The sequence below is a fragment of the Callithrix jacchus genome, chromosome 1 (genome assembly GCF_049354715.1).
Source record: "Callithrix jacchus isolate 240 chromosome 1, calJac240_pri, whole genome shotgun sequence".
NCBI lineage: Eukaryota > Metazoa > Chordata > Mammalia > Primates > Cebidae > Callithrix > Callithrix jacchus.
Window position 1 is genome coordinate 148,628,147 of NC_133502.1, and position 26,943 is coordinate 148,655,089.

The window sequence follows — 26,943 nt, forward strand, 5'->3', positions numbered from 1 at the left end:
GTCTCACTCTGTCCCCAAGGCTGAAGTACAGTGGTGCAATTATGGCTCACTGCAGCCTCAACCTCCTAGGCTTAAGCGATCCTCCTGCCTCAGCCTCCCATGTAGTGGAGACCACAGGTGCACACCACCATGCCTGGCTAGGTTTTTAAATTTTTTTGTAAAGATGTGGTCTTGCTTTGTTGCCCAGGCTGGTCTTGAACACCTGAGCTCAAGTGATTCTCCTGCCTTGGCCTCCTGAAGTGTTGGGATTATAGGCATGAGCCACCATGCCTGGCCATTATTGTTACCTCTGTTACACTGATCAGTAAACTAAGACTTAGAGGGAGAATTTGGACACAAATCTGATTATAAATAGGGGTAGAATTTAGAATCATGACTGTTGACTCATAATTGTGTTCTTTCCCCTATGCCATTTTGCTTTTTAATTAATGTCATTGATATTTGACATCTCCTGATTACTTTATCTAGATTTGAAAATTCTGGAGAAACCACTGGATTCATAGTATCGTGATGAAATTAACTCTAAATCCTCACCTAAAATACATTTTTTTTAGGTATTTTCTTTGCTTAAGCTTTCACCGGTGACTTAAAACAATATATTGACTTCTGTTACAGAAAACAGAAGAAAGAATTGGTCCTTTTTTGCTGTTGCAGCATTGTGAAATATTTTTATTATAAAATGTAGGTAATTTTTGTCTTTTCCAACAGGTGTGTATGTAATATAGATTGCAGTGGATACAGTTTTAATCCTGTGTGTGCTTCTGATGGGAGTTCCTATAATAATCCCTGTTTTGTTCGAGAAGCATCTTGTATAAAGCAAGAGCAAATTGATATAAGGCATCTTGGCCATTGCACAGGTAAAATCCATTTTATTTATTCAGAGACCCGTCTTTATTATTGTATGCATATAATCTTATTTGTACATGTGGTAGTATTTCAAATTTGTAAAATGGGAAATCCTTGAAGCTTTATTTTCTTTTATTACTTCATATTTCAGAATTTATTTTTATTACTAATTTAGACTTTTTAAAAATTTATTTTCATCTTCTCAAGACACAAACCGTGCTTCTTGGTTTTTGTTTAGTTCTTGGTTGCTAGCTGATCCTAACATGAAATTATGAGTATTATTTATAGTTCTAAGGTCATCTCAAATTTGGAATGATTATAGCTGTTTAAGAGTTTGATAACTTATTTTAATTACAGTAAAACTATGTTATTGCCATAAATCTGTTAAACCTCTTTTTATAGAACATAATAGTTTACTTTGTTTTCCAATTATCTGTGTCATTTTTCCCTGTGCATATTATGTGCGATTATAGATTTTGGTGTGAAGTTAGAGAATGTAAAGAAAAATTATTGGTTTTAGCTTAAAATTCTTTTTGCCCTTCTTGCTTTATGTTTTAGCTTAGAAACCATGATACCATATAAGAAGGGAGTTTTTGTTTTCCACCCCTATTAGAAATATTCAGTCTCTAAAGCAAGAGGTTCTCAATCTTCTTTCCTCAGTAATACTCAGATGAGCTGGGAAGACGGATCATTTCCTCAGAACATTTCCTCAGAACATATTTACATATGTAAATATGTGGGCCTTGTGCATTCTCATGGACTAGAATTGTACATCTTTCTTGCTTACTAGTTCCCCACTTCTTCCCTTTTTAGACTTATTAAAGGGATATTATGCTTTTATCTGAGCTAAGGGGAAAAGGTTGTAAAAAAGGTTGTAAAGTACCAAAATTTGCTACTTTATATTGGTAACAAATTATTTGTGACACACTATACAGTTACCTCTGGTCTAAACTACCAACGAATATCCAAGAAGCTCATCAGACAATTTCTAGGTAGGAGTTGAGCATGGGCATGATAGAGCAACACCATTTGCTGACGGGGATCCCTTGGGGGCTGATGTCCTACTTAGCCTTTATCTTGAAGTATGGTCCCGCCACCCCAATGGGTTGGCATTTAGAGCTTGGGTGGGAAGGCTAGCTTAGAGAAGGACTATGTTCTCCGAGGAAAGATGCATATTTGAATGGTATTCTTTGGAATTTCAAGTTTAGAGCAGTTGGTCAGTGTATTAATCTGTTCTCACATTGCTGTAAAGAACTACCTGAGACTGGGTAATTTATAAAGAAAAGAGGTATAATTGGCTTACAGTTCCACAGGTTGTACCAGAAGCATGGCTGAGAGGCCTCAGGAATCTTAAAATCATAGTGGATGGGAAAGAGGAACATCTTACATGGCCAGAGAAGGAGGAAGAGAAAGCGAAGGGAGAGGTGTCATGCACTTTTGTAAACAACCAGATCTTATGAGAACTCACTCACTATTATGAGAACAGCAAGAGGGAAGTCTGCCCTCACGATCTAGTCACCTTTCACAAGGCCCGTCTTCCAACATTGGGAATTATAATTAGACATGAGATTTGGGTGGGGACACAGACCCAAACCATTTCAGTCAAGCTTGAGAGTTTAATTAAAATGCATCTTTTGGAGTGATTGGTCCTTAAGTTTTGTCTTAGTCCCCTCTGTAATTTTTCATCCACAAATCTAATTATGTCTTTTCTTTGCCTCCCTAACTAGTATTGGGAAGCTTGTGCCTCTATACACGTGGTTATGGCTCATTTATAGTCTTCTCAGTCCAGGTGCAGTTCTCAAATCAGGGGTCATTTTTTATAGTAAGTGTTTCATAACACAGCTGAGATTCCCCATTTATCTTAATCTGATGTTTCCAGGGAAACAGTGGCAGGAGAAGGTAAATCTTGAGGCAGTTGTCCTTTGAGAAAGAAAGGGTTAACCCTTTATTCTCAGAGTGTGTGTTGCTTTAGTTTGCATAGGAAAGAGTTTTTAAAGGAGGTAACTTTGGAGCTGAAGTATAGATGAAATTGACTATTCATCATGCAAAGAGCACTTACACCTAGGATGCCTCGAGGCATTTAGAGAATGGTAGACAACATGAGCAGGATAAGTGGACAGAGGTTAAGAAGAACTTGGAATAATTTGGAATTATTGGGAATATCATGATATGGCCTAACCATTGTATATACCTTAATTTGAAAACCTTTTCTCTTATAGATACAGATGACACTAGTTTGTTGGGAAAGAAAGATGATGGACTACAGTATCGACCAGACGTGAAAGGTACTGAATCATGCTTCTCCAAATTTTGGTCAACTATGGAAATATGGTCATTAGCTGTCCTTATTAGTTCTGTTTCCATTATAATAACACCCCTAACTTTGCTCTCTATAGTAATATACCTAACACAGTCAATTATTACTTTTAATAGTAACAGAAACAGTTGAAGTTCATCTCTTCATATGTAAGGTACTCTCATATATGCTTTCTTTGATTAAAATTTTTATTAAGATAATTTTAGATGTACATGCAGTTGTAAGAAGTTATACAAAAAGATCTCTCAATATGTTTTATAAAAATCCTCTTTTACTCCTCTAGAATCTCCTGTTAACACTTGCCCTGTGCCCAGGTCTTTGAACCTTGTTCCTTTTGCCTGAAACTGTTTATTTCCTTTCATGACTAATTCCTTTTTATCCTTTTAATCTTAGCTTGGAAGTAATTTTCTTTTGGGAAATATCCCTTGACTCTGAAGTCTATATTAGGTACCTTTCCTGTATACTCCCCTCTCTGAACACTTAGCCTACTCTATTATAACTGCCTTCATATTTGTCTGTAACCCTCTCTAGGCTATGAGTTCTGTGAGGAGTGGAGAACCTGTCTGTCATGTTCACTCTGTATCCCTAACTCTAGCAGAATATCTGGCACTTAAGTAGGTACTGTGCTTGTCTAAAGAGTGGATGTGGCTCAAAGAAGCAGTGGGTTGTATTTACACAAGGTCTCATGTAGTAGAGGTCAGAGCAGAGGCTGGATTCCAGATTCCTTGACTTTGAGGCCATTGCTCTTCTTGCTTGTTTTCACATCCATTGTTTTGTTTGATTCTTATAACTGGTCTGTTAGGTAATGATCAGTGGGAAGATTGAAGATCAGTGAGGTTGTATCTAGTTAACTAAAACAGGTCTATGCCTTTAGCCTTCTAGACCAAGACCTCTATATAATTGCAGTATCACAAGTGTATCATTTATGCATTTGTTCGGTTATACTATTAAAAGATATGTGATCTACATTTTATACCTAATTTCTAAACAATATGTAAAATGGGAGTGATAATAATACCTGTTTCATAGAGATTCATAAAAACTAAATGAGATAATACACGTCAAGTGCTTTGAACAGTGTCGGACATACTCATAAGTGTTCAACGATTGGTAGCTGCTATTATCATTGAGTAATTTGTTACTTCTCTTACTGGAATCATATCAAACCTACCTCAGTTATAACCCACAAGCTCCTGAAATATGTCTCCTATGTTGATACAAAGTGCTGTATTTAAAATAGAAAATCTCCTGTATTCTCATAGGAGACAAAATAGATGAGCTTCAGTTTTATTCACTATATTGATAGTACCTGACTAGAATAGGAAGGCTGTTTTTCAGCATTTGGAAGCTCATACTTACGAAAATTTGGAGAATTGTGTGTTCCGAAGCACTTGTGTGCCATTGATAATGGATAATTTAGAGCCTAGGACACTTTTGAGGTACTGGAAATCTTTTACACATAAGAATTGATCTGTAATTTAGATAAAATTATCATAGTAGATATAATTTAGTATGTACCTAATTTATACTGGTCATTTTACTGTTTGTGGTTAGAAAGATAGCTAAAATATATGGATCTTTAAAGAGCTTGTGATATAGTAAATGCAGATAACCAACTTCTAACAAAATAGTAATTGATTATTGCTATAAATGTAGTACAGTTTAAATATACAACGGGAATTCAGAAAAATCGAGATTAATCTTTGGTGGGGAACAGTGGGAATCTGTGAAATGTCATGGAAGAAGTGGAACTTGAATGAACCATGAGGGATGGTTAATTTTGAACAGGAGTCAGAAGGATATATAAGGAGGATAGGAGAGCATGAGCATAGATATGCATACAACGTTCTGACAGGATGTGTTGGAGAAAGGTAAGGAATCCTTTGGGCTGGAGAGTAGGTGGCTTAACAGGTAGAAGTGGAAGGCAAGGCTAGAAAGATAGCTTGGGGCCAGATTGTGTAGATCGTTGAATCCTATGCTACTCTAGGGAATTTAGACTTTATTCGTGGGCAGTGGGGAATCATTAATATATTTGAAAAAAGCAAGACTACACAGTTAATCATTTGAAAGCATGATACCTGGCGGGAACATGATGCTTATTATACACAGTGGAATGGAGGCAGGGCTATCAGTTAGATAAAGTCAAAAGGAATAGACATCTGCTTAGATATGAGAGATAGAGAGTTAAAAATGACTTAAGACTTCAAGCTCGATGACTTAGATGATGAATTCTCTTCACAGAACTAAAGATATTATGGGTAGGTAAAGGTTTTTGGAATAAGGTAAGGAAGGAATTGATGGTGGAGGTGATTGATTGTATTTTAGAGTTTGAGGTGCTTGTGGAACTCATCTAGATTACTTTGTTCAGTATAAATTTGTGAGTCAGTCTTTGGATATAGAGGTGATAACTGAAGCCACAAGAATGAATGAGAGAGAGAGAGTTGTATTATCTGGTGTAGTAGCTACTGGCCACATGTAGCTATTTAAATTTAAAATCAGCTTTGACAACATGGTGAGACTTTGTCTTTAAACAAAATTATCTGGGTATGGTGGTATGCGCTGTGGTCCCAGCTGTTCAGGAGGCTGTCTTGGAGGATGGCTAGAACCCAGGGGTTGGGGCTGCAATAAACTGAGATTGCACCATTACATTAAGCCTGAGTGACAAAGCAAGACTCTATTTCAAAAAATAAAAATTAAAAGTATACTAGCCCTGTTTCATATGTTCAGTAGCCACATATGACCAGTGACTACCATATGGGATAGCACAGATGTAGAACATTTTTAGAGTTGAAAGTTCTGTTGGACAGCACTATTATTTAGAAGGAAGAGAAGGCCCAACTTGGGATGAAGCAGAAGGAGAACTGAGAGGAAGAAAATCAAGAAGAGTACACAGAAGCTACAAGGCAAAGGATGGCCAGTAGCTTAAATAGCTACAGAAAGATATTAGAAGACCAGGACTAAACTATGCTTGAATTGGAAGACAAGGGTATCATTGAACATCTTGGACCAAGGAGTTTCTTTCATGAAAGATAAAAGATGAAACCCAAATTGTAAAAATGTTCTCCTAGGAAATAGAGGTTAAAAGGTAACTCTATTTTTATTGTATTAATTAATTTATTTTTGCCTCATTTGCTTTTTGTTTTTGTTTTTTGTTGTTGTTCTCACATCATTTATAGGAGGCCCTTAGTAAATATCCACGTCTGCAACACACAGCAAAGATTGGGTAGGTAAGGCAGTGATCTGGGGATGGAGGCTACAAAGTGAAAAGCAGGAACACAGTACCAGCAAGAAGGTGGGAAGATAGTGCTCAATAAGAAATGTCTTTTAAAGCTTAGTTCTTAGGGAAGAGTGCTTGTGAGATGGAATATTTGTATGGCTAGAATAGATGCTGAATTAGAGCTTTTCTTGGGCTGTCAGAAAACCTGTGGTAAATATTGAAATTGGAGTGTTAGAAGCTCTGTTGTAGATGCTAAAGTCATAAAGGATATGATGATTGAGCATGAGTTGTATGGGAGATGGGTATGTGACATTTAGAAAACTTATATCTATGATACATAAATAGAATAGCCTAATAAACCCTCATATACCCAGAACCCACCTTCAACAGTTGTTAGCGTTATCATTCTTTGTTTGTATACCTCCACCCATGTGATTATCATTATTCTCTTTTTATAGTTTTTAAAGGTGAAATTTATAGCACTGAAATGCACAAATCTTGACCAATGGATGCACCTCACATATATCACATCTTATATCGATACCATTTCCATCACAGAGGAAGTTCCTTTGTGGCATATGTCATTTTAATGTGACCATTTAGATTCAAAGATATGCTCATATAGCCTGTAATGTAACCATATCACCCTTTTTATTATTATGAAGACATTCTCACTTCGTTCCTGAGCTTCACCTTTTCCCAACCCCCTCCCCATGTTTGGTCTCATCCTTGAGCCTCATTAGTCTTGCCTCCTGCTTCTGGCAAGGGATACCTGAGATACTGAGATATTGATATCATTTCCATTACTGGTGACTGTTTAGATATTTCAGTCCAGGTCTTTTGAGATGCCCTTTTAAAAATGATTTTGACAAATGTGCCTCATCAAAAGAAAAGACCATGAGCCAGGTGCTAAGATCAATGAAGGAAATCAGAGAATGTCATGGAGTGTGTTGGAGTGGAGAGTCATGCAGAGGATGATTAGCAGGCCCCTAAGAGAGTAAGGTGGTGGGGAGCTGAGGGTGGAATGCCGGCCTGTAAGTGACAGTGGTGAGCACATCAGGGGAAGAGGGAAGGAAGGGAATCTAGGAAGTAATGTGGTCTTGGTAGGTCAGGAAGATGAAAGGAGTATTTTCTAAGGGAGTAGTCAAGGAGGTAGATAAACTTATTCATATTAAAAAGGTGTTTCTCTGGGCAGAGTGAGCAGGCTAGGAAAGGAAGAATCAGGGCTGGTATGGAGGATAGTGCGGCTTAGAATTGGGAGTCAGGGGCATTGGAGTATGGGTTGGAGTTTATATAGAGGAAGACAATTCCTTAATGGAGTCCAAGCAGACTGTGGTTAGGGAAGGATATGTGGAAGGATATGTTAGTGATGATGGCTGGGGAGCTGCAGGGTAGCATATTTTGAATTTTTTTTTAAACTATAGAGATTTAAAGAAATAATGAGCCCCCTAGTGTTACTGATGCAGTGTTGATATAGTTGTGGCCTCAGTTTACCTTCCAGGTGCATGTCTCCATTGCTAATAGCAACTCCTCATGCTTTATTTTGGTTGTACATTGATGAACCAGGATAGATAGCTAGTGGAACAAGCCTTTGCAGATAAGCCATCTGGTACTGGGTTTTCTCATAACATCATCCCTTAGAACCATAACTATCCTTTGTATTTGAAAACACTGCAGCTGGTGGTGGAATTGTTTCTGAATGCCTCTGTGGGTGAAAGGAGCCATTTGGTGACCAAGTATACTTTTTATATTACACACACACACACACACACACACACACACACACACTCTCTCTCTCTCTCTCTCTCTCTCTCTCTCACTCTCACACACACACACACATTGTTCAGAGCCTAGCAGTTGCAGTTGTTGTTCTTAGAGCCTGTCACCACTTGCCTAAGAGCTTGTTTAGGCAGGATCATTCTGTGCTCAGCTCTTACTGTGTGCATGTTACATCTCTGCTGTGGTTTCTGAAACCATGGTATGTTACATCTTTTGAGCCTTTTTATCTTTCCTTTTTGAAGTTGGCTAATTTACTTGGCCTGGAGAGCAGGTGCTTGGCCATTCTGCTTTTTATCTTTTCTTACACATCTTTTTTTATCTTTTCCTAGGATAGCTTGGAGAAATGATACTGTAATGGCTAAGAGCTTGCCCTCTGGAGTCAGACCTGGTCTATGCCTAATAGCTGTGTGTCTTGATTTCTCTGAGCCTCATTGATCACATCTGTAATTAGGAGCAGTAATATCTACTACCTAAGATCACTCTGAATATTAAACACTATGTTACTGAGTTCATTACCAATGTTATTATGGTTATTTTTAATACTTTTTTTTCTAGTTTCATGTTCAGTAACCTGGCTGTGCTCAACAGCCTCACCATTGGTGAGTTAGTTATCTGTCTGGCTATTTAATATTATGGTTCATAAGTAACATCAGTAGGATATTCTTTCACTTAGCAGTTATTAATCAAGTGTATTATGAGTTCTGGAAGTGTTCAAGTAGACATAGGCTCTGAGGGTTATAAAACTAGAGAGATTCCTTTATCAAACCAGATGGCCTCCAAGGACCCTTCCAGATCTGAGTTTCTGAGCTCATTCACTTTTCAAAACATCTTCAAATCATGTTTATTTTTTCTGTGTCTGCTATCTATTCCTACTGCTGAGTGTTGCCTAGGGTGGAGTGCAGTGGCATGATCTCAGCTCACTGCAACTTCCACTTCCTGCGTTCAGGTAACTCTTGTGCCTCAGTCTCCCAAGTAGCTGGGATTACAGGTATGTACCACCATGCCTAGCTAGTAGTAACCTTTTAATTGGTCACCTGATATATATATGGTCTTCCTAGTTCCCCTGCTCCATTATCTTGTATGGTGGTATCCAGTTAATTATTTTGACATCTTTATTGAGATACCATTTGCATGCCATTAAGTTCACCTGTTTAAAGTATACAATTCAGTGTTTTTTTTAGCATATTTACAGAGTTGTTAAAGTGTTATAATAATCTAATTTTAGAATATTTTCTTCACCCCTAAAGGAACCTCCACACCCATTATTAGTCACTCCCCATTTGCTTAACCACCAGCTCTAGGCAACTACTGTAAACTACTTTTCATGTAAAACCGGGCTTTCCTTGTGCTGCTCTTCAAAAGGCCTTTATCTTCCTTGTATATATGGTGAAGAAAACATTCTCACCTAGAATTCAAATTTTTTCATAATCTAGTTTCAGCCTACTTTTCCAGCTTTGACATCTACCCTTCTCCAGTCTGAATGTATCACTCTACATAGGTTCCTACTCTTTGTTCTTGAGAATGCTGTATGCATTATACCTTCCCTTTGGCTTCTACCACTCCTCTGTCTAAATCTATTTATGCTTTGAGTCTTAACTTGAGTCCTGCCCTATCAATAATCAATAAATCTTTTAGTCTACAATGAGTTCTCCTTTCAATTTGAGCTTCCTTAGCACCTAGTGTTATAAAACCATCTTTTGCCATTTAATTGTAAACTGCCCCATGGGTCCCCTTCCCTTGTGTTATTCAGCTTTTCATATGTGTATGTTGATTTTCTAAATTGATTATAAGCTTCTTGAGGGCAAGGACCACGCATGCTCTTTCTTTATATTCTCTGTAGCTTAGCTGAGCATGTGGCTATGCCCAGAAATAGTATGTATCCCTAATGGGATGAATAATGTTGGCATTGAGTGGAATATTAGACTCTGAATTTGTACGTTGTCACAGGGTTCAAAGCCTTATTAGACATGTTCATGTTTTATATAGCTTCACTTTGCCTACAGCTTGATATCACATTCTTTCATTAATTTATTCAGTATATGCTTATTGGTGCCATGCTTTTTCTATTAATTTCTCAAAACCTTGTTTTTAATGTAGTTAACTATTTCTGTTTTCACCTAGCTGAGTCCTCTGATAGCTTTCAGCTCTGCATTATTTTTGAAATTCTTTGCCGTTTAAAGAACTTTCTTATGGTAGATTACTATGTTACCACAGCCTCTACAGACCTGCACAGTCCTATTGCTATATACCCTATAGGACTTTATTATTGTAGGTTGGTGCATAACGTTAGTCTCTGTAGTTCTGTTGTTACACACTTTCATGGCCATGTTTTGAGAAATGCTATGGGAGATGACCACTTTCCTCAGTTTACCTGTGGCCTGATTGGGAATGTAGAATAGCATTTTTAGTTTGAAACTGTAGCAAGAAAAGTATATTTGATTTCAGTTATTTGGCTTCTGATAAACTATTTCTCATCAAACCTAAATTACTTTAGGAAAGTCTTCTGCTTGGATCACAAATATTAATAAATAAAAGATATGTTAATTAAGGTTTGACCTCTTGTGAAACACAGGATGGGACTACTACAAACAGTCCAGTTCACTAAGGGATTCAAGATGGAAACCTTTAATTGGATAATAATTTTGTCAATGGAAAACAACAAAGTTATAATTTATAACTATTTTTTTCTCCCTTTACCAGGAGAAAATTAGAATTTATTCATTTAACAAACATTTGTTGAACATGTAACAATACTTGGTAATATTTATTTATTAAGTACTTATTGTTTTCCAGGCACTGTTTTAAGTTCTATACACTTAAATATACACTTATTATATTCTTAATACACGAAATGTATTATCTCATTTAGGCCTCAAAACAACACTATAAGAAGCAGATATCATTGTCACCTTCATTTCTCAGATGAAACTGAGGGCCAGAAATGGTTAGGTAACTAACTGCCTTTAGGTCACACAGCTAGAGAGTGTTGTAATCAGGAGTCAAACCTAGGCAGTCTGACTCTAAAGCTGTGTTCTTAGCCACTGTATGTACTACATGCTAAGTGTTAGGAGTTATACAGAAATGAATAACACAAGCAGCTAGATTCTTAAGGAGCTCACAATCTTATGGTAGAGGCTAACTTAAAAAACCCAAATAGCAATAAAACAAGCAGTATTGTGAGTGTTATAATAAAGGAGTAACTGCTCAGGATCATAGCAACTCAAAAGAGGGCCTTTGCCATGACAGAATTATAGTCTGGGAGCTAGATGAGACCTTATAAGCCCTTTGATGACAGAATATGTTTTCCCAGCACCTAGCAGAGTACCCAGCAGGTACAAGATGATCAGTAGATGATAAATTAGTGATCTGTTTTTCACTTTCCAGTATGATAGATACTAGGCTTGTGTGGCTATTGAGCACTTGAAATGTGACTAGTCAGAATTTAGATATTTTGTGGGTGTAAAATATCAGAATTTAGAGACTTATTTTAAAAATTAAAAATATTTCAATTTTTAATATTGGTAATATGTGAAAATGATATTTATTGGCTATATTGGGTGAAATTATATGATTAAAATTTATTTACTTGTTTCTATTTACTTTTTAAAATCTGGGCTACTAGAAAATATAAAATTACATGTCTGTCTTGTACTATACCTATGTTGGGTAGTGCTGGTCTCATTCAGTTCCCTCAGAGAGAACTGATTTGAACGAGGCCAAAAAGCAGTAAGGACATTTTTAAAATTGAGAATTTATATGTAAGGTTCCCTGACTTTTGGATCTGTTCTCTTTCTAGGCATAAATTAAATTAGCACAATGTAAATATATATACTTTGAGGAAAAATAACATCATTTTGGTCTGGTTTCTCTCTGCTTTAGTTCCACTGTCCCTGAGCTTAATAATCATTAAGGTTTTTTTTCTGTCTGTATGTAAATTTTAACCTCAGAAAATCTGCATTTTTAGTTCTCAGGGTTTTTTATACTTGGCACCTCTATCTATTCTCACTTCTCCCTTGATCTTCCTCTTGATCTTCCCATACACATACATATAACTCACTGTTTCATTCCTTTTTAATTTGTTTCTATTAACATTTAAAATTTTTATTAACACCTTTTATTTATATTTTGGGGAGATAGACCCTGTGATGTTACATGATGTGCTATATAAATAGCTGGTTGTTTTGGTACATGCATTTGTTATCTCCCTCATTCCTCTCAAAACTGCATGAAATGTAGGTCCTATTATTCTGAATTTACAGTTATGAAGTCTCAGGTTTACGAGGGTAGTATGCTGAAGGTACAGCTGTAGTGCACAGAATCTGTGTAAGATAGAAATGGCAGGAAGCCTGGGGATTTTTCCTGCACATGGACAGGCCTGTAAATATCAGGGAACTATGGGTCCATGGAGCTTAGGATTAATGTACTGGTGCATATGCCAAAAAAAAAGTACAAAAATCCATTCCCAAATTTATTTGTGTGTGTGTGCTTATGTCCGTGTGTGATGTATATGTAATGACTAATGAGTAAATTAATCTGATTGATTTTGAAGACCAAGTTTCTATGTTTCCATCTTTCCTGACCCATTCTCTCTCTCCTTCTTGACTCTCTTCATTTTCTTCACTTCAGTTCAGTTCAAATCATTAAACCTAAGTCTGAGCAGGTGTTCATCAACATGTTGACAGGTTTTTGGAGGTCGAGATCTCAGGTTATTTTGAATTTCTTTTTTAACTTCTATATTATTTGAATTTTTAAAATAATGACCATATACTAAGAAAAACTGTATGAAAAGAACAGCAAAGCTACTTCACTTGGGAAAAAAATCAATATGCTTGATAATTTTCATTCCAAAAATAAACCTTTCATTCTAAAGTTTCAGAATCTCATAACTTGCTCTCTGTCATTCAGTGTTCTTTGGCCTCAATTTCATAACCCTCAAATAAATGATTAAGTTCATTCCCCAAAAGCCAATTCTAAATATAACATCTCTCTGTCACAGAGGTGAACTTTCTTCTAGAGTTGGCATTTATTTCTTTAGATAAGATGTTTAGTTTTCTTTGCCAGATTGTTTTTAAACAACAGTAACTCCTAGCGGTCACATCTTGCAAATATTTTTAAATGCTTTGAATCTACACAGTTTACCTGCTGTATTTATGGCGTTATATGAATTAGAAGGGACCCTGGATCTTATCTAACCCTTTATCTGAAAAATTTCCCTTTCAAATTGCCCAGTAGGTGGTTGATGGGGTGGGGGGGGTGGGGGGGCGGTGAATTCATTTGCTGTTGCAGAACATTTAAAAAGTCTGTATTTTTCAGTCTGCATTTCATTTTTGAACCATCTGCTTTATGTTCTTTTAAGATGCTAGTGATCAAAGAGAAGATGTTTATATTGGAAACCACATGCCTTGCCCTGAAAACCTCAATGGTTACTGCATCCATGGAAAATGTGAATTCATCTATTCTACTCAGAAGGCTTCTTGTAGGTAAGTCAGTGTCTCCAGATCAGTGGTGAGCATTTTTTTGATCAATGATTGTTGCTCTATAGAAGGGAATGAAATGTAGACTAAATATTACCAAAAAGTAGTATTTATTTGTAGTAGACAAGTAAAAAATCAGCAGCATCATTTGGAAAAAAAAAAACTAGCAAGTAATATGCAGAAAACAAAACCAATTTTTTTTAGAGCTTTGAGATTATGGGCTTAACATTTTAAATATAATATACATTTTTTAATATAAAAAACAAATGTGCCATATTTTAACACTATTTTGGTTTTTAGGCAATCTGTCACAAGGTGGTTGAGTGACTGAAGACTGTATTAAGAACAGAGAACATGTAACTCAAATAAAATATGTGCCAAAATAGATTTCTAAAAATATGGGGATGGGGATGAAGAACCAGGTGTGAATTGAGAGATGGAAAGGGCGTAAATCCTCAACTCCCTGATTCCAGACAGGTTATGTAACTTGTTCAAGGTCAACAGCAAGTTAGAAATAGAGCTGAAAAAAAAGAAAACGAAGTCTCAGACTTTCTGATACCCAACCTAATGAACTTAGTGTTCTTTGGTGCTCTTGCCTGTCTGTGGAAACACCTTTTTGCTGCTGCTGCAAGGAGCTCATCACATACTTGACATTGGTCCAGCTGAACAGGTGATGTTTCTGGACAGAGAGACATTGCTATCATTTTGCTCACCCTTGCCTCCTAGAATTTGACCAGATCCTTTTTTCCTTTCTTAGTCAACACATCAAATCATGGATAAATATTATACTTTTCTTTTGCTCTGTCCACCTAGAAGCTAGTGAATCTTTCTTTCCAAAAAATAAGAAGATGCAATTGAAAATACAGTCTCCTGGATCCTTCTACTTCTTTAGTTCCCTGCTCCTGTTTTTTTCCCTCCTTCTCCTCCTGCTTAAATAACAAGAAACAAAACAAAACACTGTAAACTGTTAATGGTTGAATACTTCTTTGTAAGACTTTTGCTTTTTCCTGATTGAAAGTTCTCCTTGTCTTTGAAGGGGGCTAGCCTCCTCCTCCTCTTCTTTTTTTTTTGTGAACATTTAAAAACTTCAGCTGTATGAACAATAACAGACCAAGTTTTCTTTTCTTTTGTTTTTCCTTTTTTTTTTTTTTTTTAAAAAAAAAAAGACAAAGTCTTACTCTGTTGCCCAGACTTGGAGTACAGTGGTGTGATCTTGGCCTACTGCAACCATGACTTCCTGGGTTGAAACGATTCTTCTGCCTCAGCCTCCCAAGTAGCTGGGATTACAGGCGCATGCCACCATGCCCAGCTAATTTTATATATATATAAAATTTTTTAATTTTATTTATTTTATTTTTATTTTTATTTTTTTGAGACAGAGTCTTGCTCTGTCGCCAGGCTGGAGTGCAATGGCGTGATCTTGGCTCACCTTCAACCACCACCTTCCAGGTTCAAGTGCTTCTCCTGCCTCAGCCTCCCAAGTAGCTGGGACTACAGGCATGCATGCCACCATGCCCAGCTAATTTTTGTATTTTTAGTAGAGATGGGGTTTCAACATGTTGGCCAGGATGGTTTTGATCTCTTGACCTCATGATCTGCCCATCTCAGCCTCCCAGAGTGCTGGGATTACAGGCATGAGCCACCCTGCTTGGCCTAATTTTTTTTACATATTTAGTAGAAATGGGGTTTGCCTTGTTGCCCAGGCTGGCCTCAAACTCCTGAGCTCAGTCACTCTACTTGCCTCAGCCTCCCAGAGTGCTAGGATTACAGGTGTGAGCCACTGCTCCTGGCCCAGGCCAGTTTTAAAATCAAATCTTACAGTTGACTCCATGTTTGTGCCAGAGTGGCATGGATATCTTGATAGAAGTTTGGATCTGGTTCTCTTAGGATGGTGCATCTTTCAAGATACTTAAATGAAGGATGAGAGAAAGGATCATATTCTGATAATGATGTGATACCAGGTCATTTTCTAGTATTTTACTAATTGAAAGTAAGAAGATTGAATGGTATACAGGTTAAAGGCTTTGGAATTGGATACACTGACTCTGCCAGTTATTGGCTGTGTGTTCTTTTGAAGTTACATAAAATATCTAAGCCTCATTTTCATCTTGCTTAAAGTAGAATAGTTATAGTATCTATCTCATATGTTGTTAAAATTAAGCATGATAATATGTGTAAAGTGCTTGCCTAATACCTGGTATGTATATCTGCTTAGTGAATAGCAGTTGATATTACTAGACTGTGAGCCCATTAGTCAGGGGCTCTTTGTTTTGTTAACCATTGTTTCCCCTGTGCCTAGTGCAGGACCTAGCCCACTAGGTACTCAGTAAATATTTTTGAATGACATGTAATGATGATACATTTTTTCCTTTTTTTCATACCAGAGGAGTATCTTAAATGCCAAAGAATCCCTTTTTTACACAACTATAACTCCTTAAAAGCAGTTGATCTTTTTCTTTTGTCTGAGTCTGCGCAATATCTGTAGGAATCAGGCCATGATATCATTTGCACTTCTGCTAGTAGGGAGATGTGTTTGCATAGCAGTAAACAGGCAAGAATAAACAGTTTTGAGCCACAGTCCTATTATTAGGTTAAAATCTTCTAGCATTATGGCACCATTGATTTTTTTTTTTTTTTTTTTTTTTGAGATGGAGTCTTACTCTGTTGCCCAGGCTGGAGTGCAGTGGCACAGTCTCGGCTCACTGCAACCTCCACCTCCCAGGTTCAAGCGGTTCTCCTGCCTCAGTCTCCCTAGTAGCTTGCATTACAGGTGTGTACCACCATCCCTAGCTAATTTTTGTATTTTTGGTAGAGACAGGGTTATGCCATGTAGGTCAGGCTAGTCTCGAACTCCTGACTTCAGGTGATCCACCCGCCTCAGCCTCTCAAAGTGCTGGGATTACAGGCATGGGCCACCGCACCCCACCTGTTTTTTGATTCATTGATTGATTGACTTATTAATGCCAAATTCTCTCTGATATTGGGGTGTCAAATTCAAATATGATGGGAATCCAGGGATCTTGCCTTTAAAAAGCATATGGTCTGGTGGAAGAGACTGACAAGTAATTATATATGAACAATGCTATCATACATAGGTATACATGAGGTGATTTGGGACTTCAGAAAAGGCACTTCAGTCCGAAGATGGGTGGGGGACATTTTTGGAGGAAGGGTCAGGTCTTACAGGAACGTCTGGGCCATCCCAGGAGCTTGGCTTTTATTTTAAAGGCAGTAAGACACCATTAGAGGATTTTAAGTAGCAATGAAACGATCAAGTCTGAAGGCCACTCTGGTGACATTGTGGAAAGTAGATTAGAAAATTTAGAAGACTTAATAAGAAGTAAGGGCCTGAATTAAGTATAAAGGAGTTGTTGAGAGGTTGAGAAAGTAAATGGATTGCAGAGAGATCATTAGGTGGTTGAACTCACAAATGTCAGTGACTGACCCATTCGGTTGGATATGAACATGAGAACGTGAGGGTTGGTAGAGGTTAGCTGGATAGAGGTTAGTCAGGAGACTAACTGGTAGAGGTTAGTCTACTAACCTGGTAGAGGTTAGTCAGGAGAATCTCCTGGGATTCTGGCTAAGGCAAGATTGAGTGGGAAATGCATTGGAAAGAGGGAGAAGGTTTTGGGGGAAATGATATGTTCAGTTTGATGTGCTTGGTCTAAGATGCCTGTGGGATATCTGCTTACAGATATCTAGTGGGCTGCTCTGGATATATTTTGGTTTTGGAACTGATGAGAGAGATGTAGTTGAAGACATACATTTGAGAATCATTCCCTCTGTAGCATATCCATTCTAGTTTCTACCTAGCTATTCTATCCCACTAGCCCTTCAGTTTATTGATCCTTTCACCTTTTCAGTGTCCCTCACTCCCTGGATGTTCTCTTCCCCTCGTTGGCATAAATTCCATGGCCAATCATTATAGTTCCCTTTTATTTGAATCCCTCATTCCTCTGTTGCTTCATCATACTTACTTGATAAAACCATAGTCCTAGTTCATCCCAGCTCTCCACACACTGCATACCTGTACATGCAGCTGCACATGGCTGTCGGTGAAAAGCACACCACCAGATTAACTTCTTACACTGACATACCTATAGGTCTCAAGGTGGGCCCATTGTTCTGCCAGGGCAGTCATTCTACAGCTGCAGTTGATCCATTCCCCTCCTCCCCTATAGGATTACTTTGTACCTTCTCCTCTCTCCTCAGATTGGCAGTACCTGCGCTCTCATCCTCACTCTTGGCTATTGATCTTCTTTCCAAGTTCATGGAGAAAATGGAACAATATGAGGAGAACTTCCACACCCTTTCACTGTCACCTACCAGCAATCTTCTCCCTTTTTCTCTGTATCATAGAACTTGATATCAGTATATATCAAGTATATAAATTGATAAACTTTTATTTCTTCCATCTTGGAAAAAACTCATTCTCATTCCCACCAGCTACAGTCCTGTTTCTTTCCTTTCTTTCATAGAACTTGAAAGAGTTGTCTAAAGTCTATCTCCAGTTCCTCACTTCCGATTTCTCTTGAACTCACCCCAACGAGCTTTTGTCCCTAACACTTCACTGACACTGTTCTCATTTCTAAATTCAATGGTCAGTACTTACTGTGACATTACTTTTGAATGATCAGTAGCATTTGACACAGTAGATCACCCCCTCCTGTGTGATATGCATTCTTCACTTGTTGTCAAGAATTATACTGTCTCTTGTTTTTCCTACCTTGCTGGACATTCCAGTTTTCTTGGCTGCTTCCCACTTTGCTCCCTGACCTCTCAATGTAGTAGTGTATCAGGGTTCAGTCCTAGTCCTCTTCTCTTAGAGATTCTGTCCAGTCTCAGGGCTTTCCATGACATATGCTAATAATTCCTCCTAATTTACATAAATCCCAGACTTCTCTCCTGAATTTGAAACTTGTAGATCCATATGCCTCCTTTACATTTCCACATGGATGTCTGACACCTCAATCTCAACAGGACTAAAGCCGATCTTCTGATCTGCTCTCCCTCCTTAAACCTGCTTTACCTGCCACCTTCTTCATCTCAGTTGATTCCAACTTCATCTTTTCAGTTGCTCAGACAAAACACTCCTCTGATATATCTTTGACTTCTCTTTCTTATCCAGTCACCTGGGAATTCTGTTTCAGAATATCTCCAGAATTTGATTACTTCTCTCCATTGCCAGTGCTATTCCTAGTGCAGGCCAACATTTCCCTGGAATTTTTGCAATAGCCTCCGTGATTATATTCTACAGTCCATAATCAAAACAGCAGACAGAGTGAGCCTTCTGCCTGTTTTCTTGAGACAGGGTCTCACTCTGTTGCCAGGCTGGAGTACAGTGGCCTGATCTCTGTAGCCTCTGCCTCTTGGGTTCAAGCAATTCTTGTGCTTCAGCCTTCTGAGTAGCTGGGATTATAGGCATGCACCACCTTTAATAGAGATGGGGTTTCACCACATTGGCCAGGCTGATTTTTGCATTTTTTGTAGAGATGGTTTCATCATGTTTCCCAGGCTGATCTCGAACTTCCAACCTCAGATGATCCACTTGCCTCACCTCCCAAAGTACAGAGTGAGCCTTTTAAAATAAAAGTCAGTTCATATCATTCCTCTGCTGAAACCCTTTCAGCAGTTCCTTCATCTCACTAAATGCAGAAGACCCTACGCAGTTTTGTCTCTTCACCTCTCTGTCTTGCTCTCCTCCCAGCCACACCTACTGTTCTTGGGCATGCCATGCATGCATGGATGCTCCCACCTTAGGGAACTTGCGCTGGCTCTTCCTTTGCCTGATACGCTGTCCTCCCATTGTCTGCATAGCAGACTCCTCACCTCCTTCAAATCTTTACTTACAGGTCACTTTCTTAAATAATCTACCTGCCTTATTTAAAATTGCAACCCTTCCTTCCTGCAATTTTCCTGGCTATCTGTTGTTTGCAGTTTCCCTTAACACCCCACAACCTACATCCCCTGTAGTACATATCACCTTCTAACATAACCATTTAATTCACTTACTTTGTTTACTGACACTCTTCTCCTGGTAGCTGGTAAGCAGGCCAGGGATCTTTTATCTGTTCTGTTCACTGATACATCCCAAATGCTCACTACAGTAGGTGGCACATAGCAGGTGCTCAATAATTGTGGTAAATGGATGATGAATTCACACATGAGACAGTGGGAGTGAATAGGATTGCCTGTGGGAGGTGTGTGGGTTGAAAGTGGAAGGTGGAGGACTGAACCCCTGGATCTGCCTTTAAGCAGTAACAGAATAAAAACAAATAACCTAGAAGTTAGTACTGTAGGTATTGGGAGAGTGTTTCCACACTGCTGATAAAGACATACCTGAAACTGGGCAATTTACAAAAGAAAGGGTTTAATTGGACTCACAGTTTGATGTGCTGGGGAGGCCTCACAATCATAGAGGAAGGCAAGGAGGAGCAAGTCACGTCTTACTTGGACAGCAGCCAGCAAAGAGAGAGCTTGTGCTGGGAAACTCCTGTTTTTAAAACCATCAGATCTTGTGAGACTTATTTACTATCACAAGAACAGTACAGGAAAGACCCACCCCCATAATCACTTCCTACCAGGTTCCTCCCATGACACGTGGCAATTGTTGGAGTTACTATTCAAGGTGGGATTTGGATGGGGCACAGCCAAACCATATCAGATAGTATAACCAAAAGTCAGTTGGAGAAAATAATATCCAGGGAGAACTGCAGGAATGATACATGGCCTATACATTCTTTTTGATTCTCTGATTTTAATCTTTGGCTTAAGCCAAACCATTAGAGTGCTGCATATCTAGGACATTGTTACAGCTCCCTATGGAACCATTTTTATTTTACTGAGCTTTGACTATTGGCCATTAGCATACCGTGAAGGACATTATTTTAAAAATCCCATGAAACTTCATTATATCATTGAGTTTACTGCAGTTGTGTTGTTGAGGATAATGTTCTTTATGTTAGAAGGTGCCCTCTTTAAATGAGGACCAATGAGATAAAGTTCCCTTAACTTTCATAACAGTAATAACTGTGCTTCTTTTGAACAACTTGGTTGATTTTATTTTATGTAGATTGTATTTTGTATCAACTGTCCTATTCCCTCCCCTCCCCTTCCCTCCCCTCTCTCCCCTCTCCTTTCCTCTCCTCCTTTCCTTTCTTCCTTCCTTCCCAATCCATTGGTGTTTAGTATATGCACAGAGTTGTACAACTATCACCACAATCAATTTTAGTACATTTTCATCTCCCCAAGAGGTTACCTCATACCCTTTAGCTTTTACTCCCAAATCTCCTCATGCTCCCTAGCCCTAGGCACCCTCTAATTTATTTTCTATCTCTATAGATTTATCTATTCTGGATAGTGTATATAAATTGAACCATATAGAATGAGGTCTTTTGTGTCTAGCTTTTTTCACTTAGCATAATATCTTCTAGGTTCATCCATGTTACAACACATATCAGTACTTCATTTTTGTGGCTGAATACTATTCCACTGTATGGATAATACCGTATGTATTTAATGTACTCATCATCAGAAAAATTTAGGTTCTTTCCACTTTATGGTTATTATGAAAAATGCTGCTCTGAATGATGATTTGCAAGTTTTTGTGTGAACGTGTTTTAATTTCACTTGCGTAAAGCTTAGTGGTAGAATTGCTGGGCCAAATGGTAACCCAGAGTTTAACATTTTGAGGAACTGCCAGACCATTTTACATGCCCTACAGTACCTTTGTCAACTGCTTGTTTTTTTTTGTTGTTGTTGTTTGCTGGGAAGCGTAGAGCCCAGTGTGAAACGTACTGGGAGGTGTCTAGGAACCTCAGAGACTGGATTGATAGACTTACACCTCCCCTGGATTTTCCTGTTTTCCTCCTCTCACATTATTTTTTGTGTGTGTGCTTTATGATAAACTGCCTCAAATTATTTTTTTAATGAGTTGTGGGACATTAATACATACACCATTTTTACACTTCAAATGTTTTTTTAATCAATTATAACTGAAGGCTGGGTAATTTGTACATTTCACTTCTGTCAGCTTAAAAATGTAAATTGTCTGTTAAGTGTCTTAAATATTTCTCTCTGTCAAATTATCATCAGCTGATGCAGTTGCCTTTTTATCTACTTTTAATTGAAATTCAGATAATTTCTGAGATTAGCACCTCCTTGACTGCTTGACATTGTTTCTGTCATTAATAACTTATTTTCATCTTTCCCCTGCATCTTACATGTTTATATTTTATACACTGAAAAGTGTCTTGAATATAATTTGGTGCTCCATTTAGAGAACTGTAAATGTTTATATCTACTTTTTCAATAGTCTAACTTTCAGGTATTTAGGCCTAAGGAATAACACTAAATATAGAAAAGTGCATATTCACTAAGATGTTTACCACATGTAATTTATAATTGTGAAAAATTGAAAATAATGAACATGTCTTAGAACTGGGAATAGATAAGCTAGCTATAGTACAGTTACTGGATCGAGTATTATATTTCTGTTTAGAAATTATATGTATCTATTTTTTTAAAAATGCTAAGAGCAGATTTTAAGTATTCTCACCACAAACATGGTAACTGTACGAGGTAATGCATAGGTTAATTAGCTTGATTTAGCCATTCCACAATGTCTATATGTTTCCAAATGTCATGTTGTACATCAGCGGTCCCCAACCTTTTTGGTGCCAGGGACCAGTTTTATAGAAGAAGATTTTTCCATGGACTGGGGGTTGAGGGTGGGGGTGATGTTTTGGGGCTGATTCAAGTGCATTACATTTATTGTGCATTTTATTTTTATTATAATTACATGGTAATACATAATGAAATAATGATACAACTCACTATAATGTAGAATTGGTGTGAGCTCTGAGCTTGTTTTTCCTGCAATTAGACTGTCCCATCTGGGCCTGATGGGAGACAATGACAGATCATCAGACATTAGATTCTCATGAGGAGTACATAACCTGGATCCCTGTGTGTGCAGTTCACAATAGGGTTTGTGCTTCTGTGAGAATCTAATGCCACTGCTGATCTGACAGGAGGTGGAGCTCGGGTGGTAATGGAAGTGATGGGGAGTGGCTGTAAATGCAGACAAGCTTTGCTTACTTGGCCACCATTCACCTCCTGCTGTGTGGCCTGGTTCCTAACAGGCCATGGACCAATAGTGGTCATGGGCCAGGGATAGGGGACCCCTGTTGTACATGATAAATATATGTAATTTTATTTGACAATTTTTAAGTAAGTTTAATTTAAAAAATGAAAAAAAATTAGTAAATCGTTGTGGCCTTAGATTAGGCAGTAATTTCTTAGATATGACACCAAAAGCAAAAGCAGCAATAACGAAAAAGAGATATATTAACAATATTTAGCAACTTTAAAATTATTGTGATATAACTTAGGTGAAAGAAGCACCATGTAGATATAACAAAAAGACAGTAGGGAAATATACAAATGGCATTTTCCCCCTAGATTGTACGAAAATGCTTGATTTCCTATTCCTGTTTAAATTTTATTACTATTTTGTATATTTTAATGTAAAAACTTGGGAGCATCAAAATTTGTAATTTTCATAGGAATATATATTTTTTTCCTTTTCAGATGTGAATCTGGCTACACTGGACAGCACTGTGAAAAGACTGACTTTAGTATTCTCTATGTAGTGCCAAGTAGGCAAAAGCTCACTCATGTTCTTATTGCAGCGATTATTGGAGCTGTACAGATCGCCATTATAGTAGCAATTGTAATGTGCATAACAAGGTAGGTAATGATGTAAGAAATACCACTTAAAATTAGAGGCAGGCAGCTGTTTGTTTATAGATGCTCTGAGGCCACCAATCTGTTAGGAAAAATCCTATGATCAGTTCCCTGAGGTTTTCAGTGGCCTCTTCCTATCCTTCTTTAGAATATGGGTAAGAACTAATTGCCAGTGTTACAGGTATATCTTGGCTACTGGCAGAGAGGGAGTGAGAATAGTTAATGAGATAAAGGAATTTAGGGATCTGAGAATTGTATACAGTCTTTGAGCACTGAATTCTGGGAAAATAATGTTAGTAGCAGCTTTTCTTTTCTTTTTTTTAAAGAGTCAGGGCCTCCCTCTGTCACCCAGGCTGTAGGGCAGTAGCAGTTAGAGCTCACAGCAGCCTCGAACTCCTGGGCTCAAGTGATCCTCCAGAGTAGCTGAGACTATAGGCGTGAACCACCATGACTGGCTCAGAATTTCTAGAATGATCTGCACATGTGTAGAAGAGCCACGCAGAAAATTTTTATGGCCTGCACAACTGCGAGGTATTTTATGCCCTAAGAATGCACTTTACTCACAGTTGATATAGTAAGAAAGGAAGAAATCAGATGCCGAAGGTAATTTTATTGTGGTATTATTGTGTTGGCATTACTTCATTTTCTGGATTGCAGTGATAAGTAATAAGCTTTAAAATTCTCTATTATAAATAAAATAATTTGCCACAAATTAAATGGCTTATTTGGAGTACAATGGCATAAAATGGGTCTTTGCTAAACTGAGTGGAAATACGTAAGTCAGACTGAACTGGACTTGAGAAAAGTCAAAGTAAATCCAGCAAGTTCGTGTTGTCTTTGTGCTTCCCAGTCTAATGTCTTTTCTTCCTGCTTACCTTTTTCTTTAAGGTTCAGTTCAGAAGTCTCATAGGCTTCATCTCTCCACTTCCCTGAATTATTCTGGGCAGAGGGTTGAAGCATATCAACTACAGATATTGGCAGGTCATAATGGATTTATGGCCCTTCTATCCAAGGTCTGGATAGAAGCCAGACCGTCAGTAGTCTCAACCACCTGGGAACTGAAATGATAAATCTAGAAATGATTAAAAACAAGTTCTCCGAGTAACAGATATTTTTCATAACACCTAGGCACTAAAGTCATGCGCTTTATTTCACAGAACAGATGATCTGCCCTTAGGCAAGACTGCTGAATATAAAATTGGGTGGTAGATTAAAGTAGGGACATAATGAGGTAACAAATAATGATAACAGAGAAGACAGGGAAAAAACATTAAACAGCAGGACTGGCTATAGCCATTTAATATAGGCTCAGAGGTTAAATAATTTGCCTGTGATCATCCAGCTAGTAAGTAGAATTGTCTGGGTTTGGATTCAGATTGATTCCCATTCATTCCTCTTTCCACTGAAAGGTTCCATGCTAAGTCATCTTGGGAAAGATGTTTGCCCAGTATGACCATTGCATAGGAGCAGGGTTCAAACTTGATTTTGTAGCAGTTTAAGGTTTTTGAGCAGGAGAAGGACTTGGTATTTTTTTTAGAGTATTAATGGGTCATCTGAAAAATTCACTGGAGTAGTGGACATGTGAGGTAGGGGGAAGACCATTTAAGACATTAGAGTTAAATAGGAGTGAGGTAATAAATGATTTGGAAGGCAGAAGAAAAATTAAGATAAAGTAAGGGATGATGTTTGAGGCCTGGAGATAGTGCCTTTATTTGAGACAGGGTCTCACTCTGTCGTTCAGGCTGGAGTGCAGTGGCATGATCTTAGATCATTGCAACCTCCACCTCCTGGGCTTACCTCAGCCTCCTGAGGAGCTGAGACTACAGGCATGCACCACCATGCCTGGCTAATTTTTGTATTTTTTTTGCGGAGACTGGGTTTGGCCATGTTGCCCAGGCTGATCTTAACTCCTAAGCTCAAGTGATCCACCTGCCTTGGTCTCCCAAAGTGCTGGGATCGTGCCTAGCAAGATAGTGCCATTTTTAAGAGGCTCAAAGGATGTTAGAGTCAATGGGAAGCCACTTTGAGTTCAACCCCTTCAATTAAAAAAGTAGGGAAACTGAAGCCCTGAGAAAAGAAGTACCTCGGTCTAAGGTCCTAGAGCTAGGAAAGGCCTCTTACAACAGTCTTTTACCCAGCTCTGTCCTTCTGTTCCCATTGTGCTGTACTCCTCAACTACTCAATTAAAATTACCTGGCAGGCAGTATTGAAGTACGTACCTTCTGTTTATACTCCAAATCCCTCCTCTTTGCCCTCATAGCCACTTAGACATCACAGTGTATTTCTAACTGTGTCACAGTGTCTTCACTGCCCACTGTCTCTGTGATTGAAGAGCTATCTCATTGAATTGATCACAGATTTCTCCTTGAGGCTTGTCTTTTTACTGTGGTATTTCCTCCCCTAGAATATCTTGCTATCTTGGATTTAGAATATTTATGTACTTGGATTTATTTCCATTGAATTTTTAAGTATCTCTCCCACACAGTCCATTATGGGACAGCTGTTGACATATACCATGGTGGCTGTTACAATGTAGGAATCTTCTTTAAAAGGATGTTCCCACTGACCTGTTTATCAAGACTGCATGAGTCACTTTTTCTTCTTTTCTTCTTGGAATCTCCTTTCATGTTTTCGGTCTCATGGAATGACTGATTGGCAGAAACCTTGAATATCACCTTAACTAAACGCCTTTGTTTTATAGATTTAAAAACCATGGTGCTAGGAAATTGGAGGTCATTGTGAGTTAGTGACAATAAAAGAGGGTTGCTTGATCTGTCAACTAGTCTTCTCATTTGTGAAATGGAGATGATTCCAACTTTAACTACCTCAGACTTTTAAAAGAGGATTAGTGAGGGAAAATTGTGAAAACCATAAACAAAATGGAAGTATCATCAACGCTTTTAGTTCAAGGCAAAGCTGTACTCTTTGAAGTTGAACAAAATGAGGAGTGCTTATTGCTGTAAGACTTGCTTTTCATTAGGTTGTAAATTTCTTGCTGGCAGAGATTTTAGAAGCTAGTCCAACTCCTCATTTAGTATTTTACATGTAGGAGAATTGAGGTCGCACAGTTAGTTAGCAGAGCCCAGAATTCATCTCAGCCCCTTTATTCTACATTGCATACACAGCACCTTGTGTTTGCAATCTAGTGTACAGGCACAAGAGCAGTTCCAACACAGTGAGATTTGTGCTGCTGTGGAGAAACATGGAAAATGAGAGCAGAGTTAATGAATGTCCCTCATACTCAGTGTGACAGTTCCTTATGGGCTTCTGTGATTTGCCCCAGCAGGGTGTGGACAGCTTCTTTTGAATCATTGTCTAAAATCAGTAGACATTTCTATGTAGTCATAGCTGAGGTTAACAAGCACACTTCTTCCTGATTTCTTCCTTCATCTAAGTTGTTCTTGTCATTCTAGAGCTGTCTTGTCATAATGCTCAGGGAAAGTACATAGGCCAGAGTCCTTTTTACTGTCAGGGGTTTCACATGTGAAAGCCTGGGTGGTGAAGCAACAAATTCATGTTAAAAAAAGTCACTGTGACTAGGGAGTTCTAGGCTGGAGGAA

General features: G+C 38.1%; 1 protein-coding gene across 2 annotated transcripts in view; it reads left to right on the forward strand.

The window, feature by feature from the left end:
* Positions 1-26,943, forward strand: part of TMEFF1 (transmembrane protein with EGF like and two follistatin like domains 1) — a 99,331-nt gene that overhangs the window by 70,968 nt on the left and 1,420 nt on the right. For both annotated transcript variants that reach the window (XM_054258361.2, XM_035253076.3), the window contains 4 exons: positions 709-857; positions 3,066-3,131; positions 13,516-13,639; positions 23,228-23,386. In XM_054258361.2, the coding sequence (XP_054114336.1) occupies positions 709-857; positions 3,066-3,131; positions 13,516-13,639; positions 23,228-23,386 (498 nt within the window). The remainder of the gene's footprint in view (positions 1-708; positions 858-3,065; positions 3,132-13,515; positions 13,640-23,227; positions 23,387-26,943) is intronic.